The 18,411-nt window shown below is 42.0% G+C and overlaps 1 protein-coding gene across 2 annotated transcripts in view; it reads left to right on the top strand.

Annotated features, from left to right (window-relative positions):
• Positions 1–18,411, top strand: part of PAPPA (pappalysin 1) — a 224,891-nt gene that overhangs the window by 192,915 nt on the left and 13,565 nt on the right. For both annotated transcript variants that reach the window (XM_069985507.1, XM_069985506.1), the window contains exons 15-18: positions 13,879–14,062; positions 15,705–15,915; positions 16,014–16,185; positions 17,317–17,467. In XM_069985507.1, the coding sequence (XP_069841608.1) occupies positions 13,879–14,062; positions 15,705–15,915; positions 16,014–16,185; positions 17,317–17,467 (718 nt within the window). The remainder of the gene's footprint in view (positions 1–13,878; positions 14,063–15,704; positions 15,916–16,013; positions 16,186–17,316; positions 17,468–18,411) is intronic.

Genomic DNA, 18,411 nt, shown 5'->3' with positions numbered 1-18,411 from the left:
CTGCCATTCTCATGGTGCCCACTAGAAATGATTGAACATTGGAAAATCTTAGGTTCTATAGAACTTGAACCTTGTTGAACCTTCCGCATTTGATTCCCAATGCCTTCCCGGGCCGTGGGAAAGGAGGAGACAGCCCGGGTACCGCCTGGAATTCCGGGATTCAGCCTATTACCTAGGCTGAATCCCGGAATTCCAGGCGGTACCCAGGCTGTCTCCTCCTTCCCCACTGCCCTGGAAGGCATCGGGAATCAAATGGGAAAGGTTCAACAAGGTTCAAGTTCTATAGAACCTAAGATTTTCTGATGTTCGATCATCTCTAGTGGCCACATCTCCACTGATCTCTACATATTAACCCTGTCCCAACACAGTATAATAGTATACCTCAGCAAACAAAGACTTATCAATCAGGGCTGGCGGGGCAGGGACAAGCCACCAGGGACCACCTTGATGACTTTTGGTTTAGGCAATGATGACAGGTTCCCTTCAATAGCATCAATCGAAACATGAAGGAGGTATCTCATTAGAGAAACCCTGCCTATATGTCCTAATGTCCTAGTTGGGTACATCAATGTCCCATCTACAAGCAAGAATGGAGGACTATTGGAGTCTCCCCCATTGGAGAACACAGAGCAGAGAAATAGAGACGCAACGTCTCCCAGCTAAACAGTTACATGACCCAAAATGATTATTTGATCTGCAAAGGTCCTTATTAATATGGTTGGACATCCAGATAGGAGCACCCCTTTAAGACTTTTCAATAAAGGAATAACCCAGTAAAATGGTGGTTAGAATACTGACACTGTGGTGTATGCTGGATTAGATCAGCTGAAGAATTTAGTAAAAGTTTAAAAACTCTCCCTTTAAGAACATTGTAAATACTCTTCCTCTGTACAGTGTCTGTAATCCTCCTTCCTTCTGAGGATTAGGTGACTCATACTTATGCCGAGCATTCAAAGAATGCTGTTTGGATTGGTGAAATTCTTCTTGTTCAGCCATAATTGCCTTTAAACACAATGTGACTTTTGACTGCTATTGTTTGGAAATGTTGTGGGTGACACAGTTAGTAATAAGCAGCAAGTGTCCCTTTCACCCTATGCCTGGTATGTCTGTATTTTTAAAATGGTTAGTGTGGAAATACTCTTCCTGGTGTGGAATGTTGGTTAGGACTGAAATACATTTAAATTACATTTCATTTAATGCATGTTTATCTGTGTCTGGGCCGATGCGTAAAAGCTTTCCATATCGTGAAGAAATGTGGGGAGTTCAAAGTCATTGTACGAGTAAACACTGTGCGTATGAAACCTTTCTCGAGTTAGTTCTATTATGCTTAGAAATCTAAAGTTATGGAGGTGTAATAACAACTGCAAAAGCTCCATAGACCTGTCACCTTCTTTTCTATTTTATAAAATTAGAGTGAGGATAAACTTTGCTCATGGTTCAGTTGTTTTGCCTTTCGAGGGTCCACGGACCTTAGGAAACAAAAGTCAAAACCTGTGCCATTGAGAGGAATTAGAAAGGCCTCTGGGCATGCTCAGTGACCTTTATAGAGGTCATTCTACAGCTATAGTGTGCTTAGCTGTGCACCTCTTTATACTGGTGTCACCTTTCCCTGTGCTCCTGTCTGTGATGATAGGATGGGCAATGCCGGGAAATGATCTGTACAGAGTCTTAGCTTAGTTTTAAAGGAGAAGTGGAGTTCTGGTAGGGGGTGGAGGAAACATACTAAAAAAGGTATACTTACCAGCCACCGTTTCTCACAGCTTCGGGTATGGGGTACGGTGGGAAAGGGTGAGAAATAGCCCGATCCACCAGTAAGTGACTGCAGCTGTGTCCTGCCCCAGTCGTTGACTGGCTGAGCAGGGCATCCATCAGCTGAGTCATTACATTAAAGGAGGGAGAGATGGAGAATCCTGGCTGGGATCCAAGAGAGGCAAACGGTGCTGGGGCACTGGGATTGGTAAGTATAGGATCTTTATTATATTCCCCCCACCCCCTGCCCCAGCTGAATTTTTTTTTTCATCTGACTTCTCCTTTAGGCTATGTTCACATTACGTGAACACCCGGCCGTTCCGTGACCCCGGCAGGGTCTTAAGTACTGGCCGGGTGATCTTTCCGGCCACAGAGCTCTGATGCGGGCGCATCAGCGTGCGCTCGCATCAGAGCTTCCCATAGCCCACAGTGAAGCGAGCGTCCGGAGCCGCTTGCTTCACTGTGTGAACTGACAGGTCTTTCTGCAGCCTGAATTCACTGAATTCCGGCCGCAGTACACTGACATGTCAGTTTTTTCCGGCGCCGCACAGGATCCCGGCCGGATCGCATACGATGTGTGTACGCTCCGGCCGGGATCCCATTAAAAATAAAGCTATGTTACACACCGCAAAACTACGGCCGTAGTTCTGCGGCGAGAACTACGGCCATAGTTTTTCATTATAACTTTCAAAATATAAATCAACAATAGATGTGAAATAAAGCAAGTTTGCCATATACATTCATGATTTTTTTTGTTGTTATCATGCTGTAAAACAAAGCTGTACTTACCAGAAATCCAGGTCCAGTCTCCTGAAGGCAGATTTTCTGACTTGTGCTGGTGGAAAAAAGAGACTAAACCCTGGAATTCTGGACAGTACAGAGAGTCACGGTTCAATGTGTCCATCAGTCACATGACTGCCTTCTCTCTGTAAGCGCTCAAATGGCCTGGGATACACAATTTTTTTTACTGTTTTTTGAGAAAAAGAGAGTCAGAAAACAAGAAGTGCCGTGTTTTCATGATTACTGTAAAAAAAGAAGAATTGGATGTAAATTGCAAACTTGCTTTATATCACATCTACTGCTGATTTAGATTTTGAAAGTTATAATGACAGGTACACTTTAAGCCTAGTGGTGAAAATAAAAACTGCAAGATCTCAATATTCTCTTAAAAGTATGCCATGATAGTAGGTGTCGGAGAAGGAGTACACAATCCAATAATAGGTAATAGGCAATAAGGCACTCCACAACCAATGAAACTTTAAACACTTGTCCAAAGACCTTCATTGGACATTGATACCTGAAAGTGCTGAATATGCTAAAAATAACAGAGCAATTGTAAGACACTTCATGAATCCAAGTTTTTTTGTTTTTTTTGTGGACACACTGGTATGTTCTGGCCCAAGATCCACTTCCAGCTAAACATTAAAGTACCCCTATTTTTCGGGGGAAAAAAAACTTTTGATGTGTCACTAAGACATGGCAAACGTTTTGATCAGTTGTGGTCTGGGTGTTCAGTCCTCCACTGAACGAGCTGGGAGAAGCGCACAATGAAGTGTTTCACTCCCTGGCTAGCTGGATTTCCCATCTGAATGCACAAGATCTATAGACTAATAATGAAGCTTGTCTCATGCAGTAAGACGGGAATTCTAACTTTCTAACATTCTAACTTTTGTATGTTTTGTCCCTTGAAGGGAAGTTTAAAAAAAAATATACAAATATTAGAATGAAAAAATATTATAGGTTAACTAGGTACTTTCCACTCAAGCAGAGGGCACCTGGTTGAATGCTTGAGCCTCCCATTGATTTCAATGGGGCCTGTTATTGGAGTCAAGCACTCAAGCACTTGCTCAACACTACTGTTGACACGTCCCTGTATTTTTTCTATTGGCAAATGTTTCCTCCTTGTACATCTGCCATGTAGACCGAATTTGGCTGGTTCATTCCAGAGTCATGCATTTGACATCTGTTATTAGACCTACCTGATAAAATTCTGAGGTTCTTACAGACATCTTTTAGCATCTTATGTTCTAACTTCAAACTGAGCTTTTAGGACACTCTGATCTGGGCAAGTTTTCAATTGTTTGAAATATTTTCCAATGGTAGATGGTTTTCTGGATTGTAACATTCCAACTAATTGTTTGGTTATATTAATAAATTCAATTTAGACTTATAGGCATCTAAAAACCTTTTTCTCGAGACCTCAGGGAGCTCTTTGGATTTGGGCAAGCTGGCATCTCAACAAAAGTGAATCCAAGCTATCTTAACTTTAAGGCTATGTACGGCTGAGCAGGGCATCCATCAGCCAAGTCATTACATTAAAGGAGGAAGAGATGGAGAATCCTGGCTGCGATCCAGGAGAGGGAAACGGTGCTAGGGCACTGGGACTGGTAAGTATAGGATCTTTATTATGTTCCCCCCACCCCCCAGCAATTTTTTTTTCACCTGACTTCTCCTCTAAAGTGTTACTGTCATTATAACTTTCAAAATCTAAATTAACAGTAGATAAAATAAAAGTAAAATAAAGCAAGTTTGTCATATACATTCATGATTTTTTTGTTGTTATCATGCTGTAAAACAAAGCTGTACTTACCAGAAATCCAGGTCCAGAAATCCAGGCTCATCACGGTGTCTATCAGTCACATGACTGCCTTCTCTCTGTGAGCCCTCAGATGACCTGGGATACACAGGACTTCCTGTTTTCTGACTGTTTCCTTTATTTTGAGAAAAAGAGAGAAAACAGGAAGTGCCATGTTTTCATGATTACTATAAAAAAGAAAAAAGAAAAATTGAATGTAAATTGCAAACTTGCTTTATATCACATAAAGATTTAGATTTAGAAAGTTTTAATGACAGGTACACTTTAAGCCTAGTGGTGAAAATAAAAACTGCAAGATCTCAATGTTTTCTTAAAAGTATGCCATGATAGTAGGTGTCGGAAAAGGAGTACACAATCCAATAATAGACAATAAGGCACTCCAGAATCAATACAACTTTAAACACTTGTCCAATGACCTTTGTTGGACATTGATACCTGAAAGTGCTGAATATGCTGTATCCCTGTTTCCAGGCGGTACTTGGGCAGTCTCCACCTTCCCCACGGAACGGGAAGGCATCGGGAATCAAATGCTGAAGGTTCGAGAAGGTTCGAGTTTGATCGAACCTAACATTTCCCGATGTTCGATCATCTCTAGTCTTAGCCCTTCTCCCTGCTGCTCTCCTCAGTGCAGGAGACAGAGTCTGTAAAAAGTCTATGGGCCCACCTTCTGAAGTCAGGAGAAAGACAGGGAGAGAAGCGTTTAGTTTAGGTGATCGGTGGGGGTCTCAACACCCTGACCCTGATCAAAACTTTTAGACAGTTGATGACTTTTCGAAAGTTTTTTTAAACAACAGAAACTTTTTTAATATGTTTAGTTCCTACAGGATCGCTTCTTACACTGTTTTAACTATCTTCCCCAATCCACTACTAATCTCAGGTCATAAAATTGCCCATACACATAAGCTCAAAGTAAGTCAAAAAGGCTGGTTTTGGCCATTTCGACTGAAAATGATAAGCAAATGTTCCTGATAGCTGATGGAAAGTGTATCTGTAAGATTCTGGCAAATTAAAATCATATGGACGGCTTTAAGGTAGTTATTAGAAATGAACAAATTGATTCATACAAACTGGATTTAGCCCAGATTTCACAAGAAATTTGGATTTATTAGAATTTTAACTTTTTTGTCATTCTTTTCAGATTTTCATTCCTTTTTTTGTATACATTTCTTCAATCATTGCACCCAAACCAGCTGCTCAGTGTACTGCTCAGGAGCAGGGACTCCTAACTTTAAGAGGTGTCCCTGCTCCTGTATTTGCTTCGCATGGGTAATCACAGGGTGATTGGGGTGAATCAAGATCCGAATCTGACAGACTCTCTGAATCAGACCCAAAAAGAATCTCGGTAGAGTCAAGGCAAGGGATTTATGTCCGGCGTTTTTTATACCTGGCTTACAAATGTCCCCGCAGCTCCGAAGCCCAGGGGATTTATGTAGAGGCACACAGCCTCTACATAAATCCTGATCGCACGGAGCCCGTCCATGCGAAAATTTTTAAACCTACGCCAGCTCAGAACCCGTAACGCTCTCTGACAAAGGTGGCACAGATGGGGCAGATGCAAAAAAAAAGTATTTGCTAAATTACCGTTTGCAAAATATTTTTACGCCGAATTGCCCCATCTGCGCCTAAAAAAGACATTTGCGCCTTTTCATACATGTCCCCCATGGAGTTATCCAAGATTAGAAAAAATATGGCTACTTTCTTGCAAAAACAGTACCACCCTGTGCTTAATTTGTGTGTGGTATTCCGGCACTGATAAAAAAAAAACACAACAAGAATCAATCAATCAGTCAAACATAGTTTTTACATTTACCATTCCTGTCTGTCTCCATTTGAATTTACCGCTGTTTGCAGGTCCCTGAAGCTCCAGTTGGTGGGTTCATTTTTTCTTTACTTCCTGGTTTGGGGTTTCCCATGATGCACTTTGTCTCCTGTGATGTCTAACTGACTCTGTAAAACTTTTAGCTGGCTTACAGCTTGTTCAGCCAATCAGAGCTGAGCAATCTGTGTCTTCTGACAAAGGGAGGCTGGCTTAACAGGGCTTAGACCCGCCTCCCTCTTGATGTCATTGTCACAAAATGGCTGCCACAGAGCAGCCTGAGGTCAACAGTCATTAGGTAAAGTTTACTTCACTTCCTGGTGGGGGATTGAGGGGGAAAGAGATAGGGAAGGGGGCAGATATGTGATTTAAGCATATTACATAGTTATATAACTTTGTAATGTGTTTCAATTACTGGGAAAAAGTTTTTTGCTGGAGTACCCCTTTAAGCTCCATTCGCTTCAATGAAACTGAGTTGCAAAATCTTACCCCAACTGGAGACAAGAGTGATGCTATTTCTGAAAGAAAGCGGCCATGTTTTTCTAAACCTGGATAACCCCTTTCACTTTAGTAATGATACATATGAAGGTCTGCCTGATATGCTAATATACTCAGTTATGGTCTATCTACAGTATGTGAGATTTACCTTTTAAATATTGCGAGTCTGACGGTTCAGTAGCATTTAATGCAGGGAATAGGTAGTAACATATGGTTCACAGTGTAAAACAAATGAGCAGTCAGCAGTTTTCTATAGATACAACAGTTGTTCTCTTATGGGGACTGTTAATCAAATAGACACTATGTTAGAGAATGTGAAATGTAACTGGCACACGATACAATACAGAATATCCAAGAACAAGCATGCATAAGCAATTAAGCTGCACAAACATAAAAAGCAACACACAGAATCAGTCTATGGTGAGTAATTTACACACACAGAAAAAATAACATTCTCATAAAGTGGCAGATAAGAGACCCAGGGACACAATGTACTGTGTATAGAGGTTGCTCATCTAATGTGCAGTCCATAGCCTACTCTTCTTACCCCAAGCTATTACACAATGCTCATATTGTCATATCAAATGACATAAAAGGCATTGTGTAATATGTGTGTGTAGTATGCAGCCAGATTTATGGGGAATTTCTATGTAACGGGTTGAGGGTGGGTTAAGTCCATTCTGGTAGCCAATTCTTGGTAGTGTTATTGATGCCTTATATAAATGAAGAAGCACATGACTGTAAAGATCCCGTTGGTCTGACTTCTAAAACAACCGTCAGGGATAGCTGCAGCTGGCCATGCAGGAAAAATGTAGTGTTAGGTGCCAGCTATTCAGCTGAATAATACATGGGATGTCATGGTTCACCAGAGCTGCTCTTTGCTCCGGCTTAATGGCTGAACTGTACAATCTCCATTGCTGGGATTTTATCCATTGTAAATAGTTGCCTATCACCTTAATTGAACAATAGGCATATTGAGCGGGTGCTCAGACGCATGGGGAACGCCCCAAATGCTCCGAACCTGCTAATTAGCATATTGGGAATTAGCAGAAATGCAACTATACCGGACCCCACAGTAATAACAAGTACAGCCAAGGAATCCTGAGGTAAAGAGCGTCTGGGTCATATCAGCAGGTTTACAGGCCCGAACCTGCTGATAGTGCCGCTTTAAACTTCTGTACCTCATCTGAGAACTGTAACGATCAAGAATGCAGTGCCCATGGATGTGAAGAAGAGTTAGCGGGAAACTAAACGGGGGATACCTAACCTGCTGATAGATTCCCATACCCCCCCCCCCCCCCCATACACAGAGGCAGATAGTGGTTTAATATGGCGCTCCGGTGCACCGTTTTTATTAATTGGCTGTTCAGTTTACCACAAGTTAACCAATATACAGCCATCTGCCCACACCTCTTACTGTGACCCAAATGAGTATGGAACCAGCTCCTCTGTGATGGCCAGTGCAGAGGGGCGGACACACAAAAAGTAAATTTTGGGGGTAAAACCCTTCTTTCTCCATAGTTTCCAGACACGTATGATCTTTATGATCACTTGAATTATAGGCAGTCAACAGGTTGCTACTTACACTTATACCTTGTTTCCCTAAAAAGACCTAGTAGAGGTTTTGATGAATTGCTAAATATAAGGCTTCCCCAGAAAGTTTTAGTTTTGAAGCATGCCCAGCGAACAGAACACCAGGGCATGCGGGCCCCGATTCTTTGCAGCCTTCCACCGTTGTCCCCTACCTTCACCGTACCTTGCAGAGCAGCTGCATGCAGAACAATAAGACCGTCACCTGTCGCCAACCCCGATGTTCCCTTCCGCATCCATTGCTTGTGTAAACGTGAAGACGAAGCTTGAAGAGGTCCGTCACCTGATGCCATACTCGCTGTCCCCTACCACCAGATGTAGAGCTGCACACAATCGACTTTATCCCATCGATGTCTCTGCTGTGCTGTACGAGTGTGCTGTGGTGAGCTCCCCCTGGTGGACAGAAGCCACCATACCGTACTCTCTGTCCCAGCTGTGCATGTGACATAAATTCTTCTTCATGGAATAATATGACATCCCCTGAAAATAAGACCTAGCACATCTTTGGGGGCAAAAATTAATATAAAACACTGTGTTATTTTCAGGGAAATTTCACGGTAATAACATCTCATAGGTTTCTAAAGCTGATCAAACAATTGAAGAAGGCATTTTAATTTCTCAGTGCATTCAAAACAATGATGGATAAGTTATTGGAGCATTTATTTTGCACTTTCAGCACCTTTGGAGACGAACAGTTGCATTTCTGTTTCTTAGCGCTACGTCAGGTATCCTAGCAACATTGCAATGTAAGGGTGCGTGCACACTACGAAATCCGCCCTAACCATTGACACCATTCTATGGCTGGACCAATTTCACCGTCCGCCGAAAGAACTGACATGTCAATTATTTTGTCGGACGGTGTAATCGACGCGGCCATAGAATGGTGTCTATAGCACGGGCCGAGATGCGCACCGCCGAGAGCGGGTACGAGCACTTTCTATACAAAGTATGAGAAGGAAGAAAATTTTGCCATGTCTGTAAAGGCTACATGAAGTTCTGCTGGGGGATCAGGAGACGGGACTTGTGGGCCCTATTACAGACATTATGGCCATACTGCATTATGATTGTCTAATGGGATTAATGGCGAGACGGCAGGGAAGGAGAAGTAAAAACAAGTGTCATATAGCAACCTCAGAACCTAGCAGGGGGCATAACCAAATAGGTTCTAAAAACTTTAAAATTTCAATGCCAATCTACTAGACTAATGACACAATGAGGCATAATGGGCAGATTACCTAAGCAATGGAGAATGTTCTGGGGTCGACTGTTGTTATTGTAGGGTTAAAACCCTGATTAGATTGATGAGAAAGAATTCATCATTCTACAGCCAGGAATACCGATTACTTGACTGCCCTAAAATAGTACTGCTATTACAGTGCCTAGGAAACTCACTTACATTATAGACAGTGTGTGAAAGTAATATTGTAAAAGGAAACAGGAGTTTATTTGCTTTGCAGACTTTTATATTCTAGCCCGGCGTCTGCGACACTGTGCTAAATTCCACTTGGAAACGGCTCCCGTCTGATGCACAGTATGTCAGTGGCATTACGCTGATGTCAAATGTCTAATTTTGTGCAATGTGATACAATAATGGGAGCTGCATCTGTACCATGTAGAGTATTAGTGTCCACCCTTATTTTTATTTTTTTTTGCTGTAGAGTATCATTTCAATACTGCCATCTGCTGCGTATTACTGACGCTGCAAGTATAACTGCTACAAAAAATAAAAACTTTAGTATAAAGAACACTATTATCCTCCTATAACCCTCAATACTACCAGCAATAAGTCAACACTACAGAATAACAAGCCAACAGCCATAATTGTATTGTACCAATTCTCCTTTATGAATCAATCAATGAATCAATGGTGTAGGTAAGTACGTAGTAGAGAGGAGTACACCTTGAGCGTGCTCTAGTACGATCGTGTGACATCTGATTACCGATGGCCGACTAAGTTGGATGCAGCCCTGGGAAGTCCGGGAAACATGGATACAGCATAGGGCTGCATCCAACTTTTGCCGCCATCGGTAATCAATTGCCGGGATAGAGAGCATGTAGTATATATTATACAGCTCCACCGTGGGTAATGTTATCTGGGGAAAAAAAAGTCTGAGGTTACAGTAATATACAGGATGAAACAAAAGTCTCATACAGTTTTATCTGTGTAATACAAAATTGGATTAGAAGGGGCGGGTCGACCACAGTGGATCGGTGTACTGAGGGTGGTAGTCCCACCCCCAGTGCACCAAACAGCCTCCATAGCTTATAAATGTAATTACAAAGGTCCCGAAAACAGTGCCGAGGATCATGGTAAGAGATGTAATTTCATCCCTAGATTCTTCTAATCTGCTGATAGTTCCCCTTTAAGGGTTCAGTGTTGATTTGAAGGGACATTACCACCATTTGGTGGCACTGTTGAGCAAATTCTGTTGAGCCTTCAATAGTTAAATGTGAACATATCCTTCATATTCAAGCTACAATATAAACCTATATAGATCTGGGGTGGAAATGTTGAAGGATCTGTACACAAAGGGGGGGATTTATGAAGACCGGCGTACTCGCACACTGGTCTTAACTTAGACCCCACCCCTTTTCCCCCGGCGTAATTCACTAAGAGGTGCATGCGAGCAGGCGTAAATCATCATTAATGGAGGGAGGAGGCCACGTCTACTCCCCACCTTGCCATGCCCCCCCCTGGGGTTCCCCTGCCCAGGGATATGAGGTGGGCGTACGCCAGGGAGAAGGGCTGAATCTGCACCTTCTCCCAGGTGTATGCCCCGGCCAAACCCTTTGTAAATGTCCCCCAAAAATCTTACTGTTCTTGTGTCTACATTTTCTATGTAGATTTAGGTGTTTCCATGGAAGACGTCTACAAACCTTGTGTGCGTCTGAAGCTACTGCAGAACCCCTTTATCCCCATGTCACATGGATCCAGGAAGCTGAAATATGAAGACTTGTTGAGTTAATCCTCACGTTGGATAACTCCTTTAGTTATTCTTGTGCCTTTCTGTGACATGGAGAACATGGAGATGGACCAAAAAGTAAGGAGTAGATAGTTGACCCAAAACAAAATTATTATTTGTTCCCTCTTTGACACCATGAGGGCCCCATCAAACAGTTTCTCGTATCTCAGCTTCCTGGATCTTTTTGAAAATGACATTGTGGTATGTAAGATTAATTGCAGTCAATAATAGAGTTAGACTTTAAGTCGAATCTATACATAATGTCGGGTAAAAGTCTCCATTGTCTCGGTTATCTCCATTATCTGTAATCTAGTAGCTGCCTGACGATAGATCAGTGATTAGAAGCCGTGTTATGTTCCCTCATAAACATTATCCCACTAGTCATAAACACAACTGCGCTACTTGTGAATTTTCTTTTATGATAAACCCCAGAGCGTTCCAGGATCATACTGGCTTCCATGTGTAAGTGATCAGCATGTTGTGTGTGTGTGTGTGTGGCACATCTTGCAGCTACAGATTATCATTACTCTTTGTAAAATAATCCTTTATCAAAGCCAGACAGGTCAAAACTTCTATGGAAGCCATTGAGGTGTTTTGGCAGTGAAGCTATCCAAGTCCTTTGATGTGAGCTGAAAACTGCTCTTTGACGCCTAGAAAACACATATGGTGGAAGAGGGGAATAATTCTGCCACATTGTCAGTGTTCTAGAATACTCCTCAAGACATTGGATTTCGGTGACAGCGTGGAACGCAATCTTCTGTTCTAAAGTGATCTAGTAGTTAGTAGAAATGATCGAACAGGGCCAAAGTTCAGGTTCGTACGAACCCGAACCAACTGCATTTGACTCCCGCTGCCTTCCTGTTCCGTGGGGAAAGTGGAGACAGCCCGAGTACTGCCTGGAAAACCGGGATACAGCCTAGGTAATAGGCTGTATCCCTGTTTCCCAGGCGGTACTCGGGCTGACTCCACCTTCCCCAAGGAACAGGAAGGCAGCGGGAGTCAAATGCCTATGGTTCGGGTTACTACAAACCTGAACCTTGGCCCTGTTTGATCATCTCTAGTAGTTAGTAGGGTATACTGTATGTCCACCATGGGTTGCTTCAACGCTGGGGAGAACCTGGCATTTTGTTACCTCTGGGGCCACCGATATTCCACATGCTATCATCATTGATGAATCTGCATATAACCAATCCTGCCACCAGATTATTGTGTCTATGGCCACGGACAACTAGAGTTAGATATTTGTTAATATTAGTATATGGAAAAAGTAGAGAAGGTAAGCAATCATATTCCACCTGTATATATGGGAATAACTATAGGAAGCAGCAAAGGCTACAGCTCTACTTGGGTCATGACCCAAGTATGACATCACTGTGTAACATTGGAAGATGCCCAGAGGCTCAGTATTCAGGCAGGGTAGTAAACTTTTTTGGACCCCTGGTTGGTAAAGGACCTATTCTACCAACAGATCTGACGACAGATTATCTGCCAAAGATTTGAAGCCAAACCCAGGAGTGGATTTGAAAAGAGGAGAAATCCAGTCTTTCCTCTATGACCTGTTCTCTGTTTATAGTCTGTTCCTGGGTTTGGCTTCAAATCTTTGGCAGATAATCTGTCATCAGATCTGTTGGTGGAATAGGGCCTTAAGTCCGTGGTCAGGAAGCACCACAACAGCAAGTAGATGACACTGTTGCACTTGTTAACTGTTTGTTTACTGGAACAGTCATGTACAAGAGCAATAGATAGGCCTAACCTCTTTCTAGCTGGGAGGCATTTCTCCTGAATGTTATTAGTAATTCATGAATGTCTGCCCACTCTCGGGATCTAAGCCAAAACTACTGTATAAAGTCTTGGATTTGGTCTCTTGTTATAATAAGGTCAAAGTGGTGGACAACACAGCTACCTCTAAAAGCAAACTTCTCCCAGGCTTGTCTCCAAGTGACAGTCATCTTCACCACACATGTCCCACATTCTTTAAGTATAGACTTCTAGTCGTCTTTGGGGCATCAGCCAGCACCTCATCTTCTACATGTCACTAACAGCATACAGGTGGCTCAGGTTCCAACAGCCTTCCGCATGACCCATGTGTCTAGCAATGCCTCAGCTCAGTGTTTACCACAGCACTTCTCACCTGACGCTGTTACCCATCACATTAGCTGCTCCACAATAATAAAATAACATGTCAAGAGAGACTCACTTTACCCTTTGTGTTATAAGAAATAAACATGAAGGTGGGTCCTTGACATCCTACTATGTTAAATGTTTCTGCCACTGTTGGGAAAGGTGAAGCCAATTTTCAAAGATATTTAAAGGTCCCCACAGTTCCTGTTCCAGCACTTTTCAGTCCCCCATCATCTCAGCTTGTTCCTGATTACGGGTCAGGTTGTATTAGTAGGACCTGCTTTTCTCAGGCAATCATGACTGAGGAAGGACACCACTGCAGACAGGTCCTGCTGAGATTTGTTTTGGAAACAGAAACAAGTGGAGAAAGTGTGAGACTAGAAGGTGCTAGAACAGTAACTGTGTGGGGCCATAGTAGGTGAGTACCAACGTACTAAGACAAGTAACAAAATATGATCAAGAATTTTGTTTGGAAACTAATATTAAATTGTGAACAAATATTTGTCCCTTTAAAATACATCTGCCTCTCCTTTTTGTCTCCGTAGATTGATTCCCGAATTATAATAACATGCAGAGATGGAAAGTGGAGTAAGCAGGTGACCTGTGAACCCGTGGATTGTGGCCCTCCTGATAAGAACCACATCTACCATGCATTGTTTTATTGTCCCTATGGAACCACTTTTGGAAAACAATGCACCTTTCAGTGTTATCCTCCAGCTCAAATGAGAGGTAGTGTGCATCAGAATAATTCTTTTAAAGTGTTTCTGTTACCAATTCGGAGAATCTAAGTGTAGAAGTCCAGTGGGTGGTCTTGAATTCTTAAATGATTGGCAAAGATTAGGACCACCTCTGGACTCCTGGGACAAGAGGAGCAGAGATTGAAATGAACATGGTTTAAGTTATAATGAATCTCTTCCCACACAGCTGTAGATAAATCTGCTTAGCAACTCAGGCTATACGCTATGTTGCTGGCAATGCAAATTGCTTGTTTAGCATAATGGGTTCCCCATTAAATATAAAGAATAATCCACCCCCAGAGATCACCTTTTAGGGAATCCTGCACCCTTTCAGCTTAGCACCCTATTACATGGCCAATTGTCCACTGTAAATGAGCACCGATCTCTAGATAGAGATGGAACGAAGCACTTAGGGGATAGTCCCACCCCCAGTGCACTAAACAACCTAATTAGCATATGGATTGAACGACAAAGTATACAAAAACGGCACCAAGGATAAAAGTAAGAAATTTACCTTCATCCTCAGCGCCCTGTGCATACAAACATAGAAGCAAGTTAGATGTTGCCCTTTAAAAATATCCTACCATTTTCTTTTAATATACAGCTTCTATGGAAACATTTGTATCTTCATGGAAACCATCAATAAATGACCACAAGGCCTTTGGAAAGTCTTTAGATCCTGTCACTTTTTTTTTTTTTATGTTGCAGCCTTGTGCTGAAAGTTTCCCCCATCTATCTACAATAAATATTGTACCCTGTATTGTGAGAAGGTGAAAACGGAATTTTAACATTTTTATGGTATTCAGAGCTTTAGCGATAACACTTGATATTTAGCTCTGGGGCCTCCCATTTGTCTTGTTTCTACATCTTGATTGGAGTCCTGTGTTAGATTCAGCTGATTGGACAAGATTTGGAAAGATACGCCCCTGTCTATATAAGGTTTTGTAGACAATGTATATCAGAGCAAAACCAATCTTAGGAGGAGTAAAGAGGTGCCAGTAGTGCTCAGAGATAGGATTGTGTAGGGGCACAGATCTGGAGAAGGGGACACGCACATTTCTGCTGCACTTACAGTTCCCAAGTTCCATAATTCTCAAACTGAAGAAGTTTGGAAAACCAGGACTCAAAGCTGGATGGAGCCGCTCGCATCTCCGCTGCTCCCATTGACTTCATTCTATGGTTTGACAGATTCTGCCATCTGCCCGAAGAATGAGCGGGTTTATTCTTTGGGCAGACGGCGGAATCTGGCAAACCATAGAATGGAGTCTATGGCACTATGGGACAGATGCGCACGGCTGCCAGCATCCGCGAGCTGGTGTGAGCTGCAGAATCCGCAACGGGTATTCCGTTGGTATTCCGTAGTGTGCACATTCCCTAAGAGCAAAAGGGTCTTTCTGAAGACTTTCTGAATACATTAATTGTGTTACTACACTTACTCTTTCTCCTCTACTCGCCAACCCATAGACCCAAGAAGACGGGATTGATGCAAGTAAGATATCTGGATAAACTGGATAATAATATAATAAGCCGGAATAGGGCTCAAAAATTGCTGATCAACTTTTTTTTTATCTGGTTGTAAACAATAAGGTTGATTTGAAAATAATAATTTTCTACCTAACTTTACCATCTTTTAGGTACGAAAAATACATTAACATGCTTGGAGGACGGTCTCTGGTCATTTCCGGAAGCCATCTGTGAACTTATGTGCTTGAAACCGCCACCTCTGCCCAATGCTGATCTGCAGACATCACGCTGCCGTTCGAATGGCCACAAGGTGGGGTCTTCCTGCAAGTATAAGTGTAAGGTGGGATATCACGTACCCGATTCAACAAAGAAGATAAGGAAGTAAGGCATTTGTAATTTACCCTCTATGTTTCTAAGAAATAGTCATATGTAATCCCCATACTCACATTTGCTTATGTTTTTTTGTTCCTTTGGGGTAGGAAGGCATTTAAAATCCAATGCAATAAGGATGGGGGCTGGCAGCTTGGAGAATGTGTTCCCGTAATGTGCGAACCTCCTCCTATTATATTCATGGGGCTGTACCAGTGCACCAGTGGATTTCAGTACAACAGTGAATGTCGACTTCAATGCAATGAAGGCAATAACCAGTCAGTAAGTCTTTAGAGGCGGCAGACATTTAACCTATTAATTGCTCATATTCATGGTGGATAATTAACATTTGATTACTAAATAAAGTTTTATTTTAAAGTTATTAGAACTTTATTAAAGCAATGTAGTAACAAAAATTCTCCGGAATACCCTTTAAATAGAAGGGTGCAGGATCTTCATCTCTTAGGTAGAGTATACAGCTAATACAAAGGATGTCCATTGCCTCGAAGGACAAATCTTGTCCTACCTAGCATTGATATGATTGGTAATGTTAAATTCTTTCCTGTGGGGGCGCTGCAGGGAGAGTGAAAACTTACTCCAAGGTTTACCAATAGGTTACAGCTCATATCTGAGTGACACTTTGTGATCTGTTAATTGTAAAAAGACCCTTCTAATACTTAGGGATTGCCCAAAGTGTAGAACTCTATATAGAACCTACAATGTTTTTTATATTGTTTTTATGTTTATGTGGGGGGGGGGGGGATTGTGTTTTTAGGGTCGGGTTTTTTTTGTAGTTTGCAACATATTTCTTACATAACTTTTTTATTCCCTGCTTTAAAAAAAGAAACATATAAATTTTTTTTTTTGAGACCCCATGTACATGAACATTATTTAAAGAGGTTATATGGTGCTAGTAAATTTTTCCTATATAGGTGCAGTCATATAGAAAATAATAAACATCTTATACTTACCTCTCCGTACTCTTCTGGTGCCCTGCTGGTGGTGTCTCCGATGTCCCCCACTGACTACAGATGCCCCACTTTCGAGACAGACCCGTCACAGGAGTGACAGCCTGCTCAGCCAATCACTAGCTGAGATCGGAAAGCACTGTGACCTGTGATTGGCTGAGGGAGCTGTCACTAGCAATGGGAGTCCATTTCAAAACTGAAGTGAAGCATCTGCAGTCAGTGGGAACACCGGAGACACCACCAGTAGGACACCAGAGGTGTTTGGACAGGTAAGTATAGGATGCTTATTATTTTCTAAACAACTGCAACTATAAATACCAGACAAACGTTTTAAGGCAAAAAACACAAAGTATGTGTGAATCAGGACTTAAAAGGTTAAACACATTAACTGTATTATAACTCATATTGTTTTCTGAATGCTTGTCTATGCTATTTCTCATTACAGGACCTTGGACATAATATTATCCGCTGTCAAAAGGATGGAACTTGGAGTGGAAGTTTTCAACTATGTGACTCCATCAAAGGACCATGTGAACCTCCCCATCTTTCTGCTGTTGACCTATTGGTGATTGACTGTGGACAAGGATATGAAATAGGTAAGTCCATGTGGAAGGTACAAAGTGAAGTGGTTTAGGGAATTTAAATTCAGAATTCAGTTTGCAGGTTTCCCTTCTAAGTATCTGTATACTGTGAGCGCCTCTGGCGCTGAATAGCTGTGCCTTCCACGTCATGTCTAAAGTCCCATCTAAAGACCAGGAAGCGACCAGACACCAGGGGACTGGAGAAGTGGAATGCCTGCGGCAGCGCTGGAGCCGGGAGGGTAAGTGGATGTTATTGTTTTCACCAACCCCTTCCCCTGGCATTGCTAAAAAAAAAAAAAAAAAAAAAAAAAAGGTTCCTGGCTTAAAAATTACTTTAAGGGCATATTTCACTAGTCTTACACCACACTAAGAATAAACATGCGATACATACTCTTCTAATACGCTTTTACAACATTTTAAGGGAATCTGTCAGCTGTATAACATGTTCAGAGCTGCATACATGGGTTGATGTAGCAATAAAACAAGTAACACCCGTTAGCTGATTATGCAAAGTTATAAAATCATGTTTTACTTCTAAGCTCAAGTATAGAGTCTGTGCTGAGCTGCTGCATGCTCACCTCCTCCTTCCCTGCTTTGCTACCAGCCCTAGGCTCTGTACATCAATCATACAGGCCAGGGAAGAAGGGAGAGGCCTGCATGCTGCAGCTAAACACCTTCTCTATGATACCTGAGCTTAGAAGTAAAACATAATTTTAAAACTTTGCAAACATCCATCGACTAAAAGATCTTTGGCTTTATCTCCCTATTGCCCAGGTCTGCAGTGCTGGGCATGATATACAGTACAGCTGATAGATTACCTTTACTTGTGATTTTACCAGAATGGTCAGTATACTATAAAGCAGTGCCCTTATGTGTTAAACTTCAATCCCAATACATCTGGATAATAAAAGTCTAAAGTCAAATGAGTATTTTTAGATAAACGTTCTTCACTTTCCACG

The sequence above is a fragment of the Dendropsophus ebraccatus genome, chromosome 10 (genome assembly GCF_027789765.1).
Source record: "Dendropsophus ebraccatus isolate aDenEbr1 chromosome 10, aDenEbr1.pat, whole genome shotgun sequence".
NCBI classification, from domain to species: domain Eukaryota; kingdom Metazoa; phylum Chordata; class Amphibia; order Anura; family Hylidae; genus Dendropsophus; species Dendropsophus ebraccatus.
This window is presented reverse-complemented; position numbering and strand designations above follow the sequence as displayed.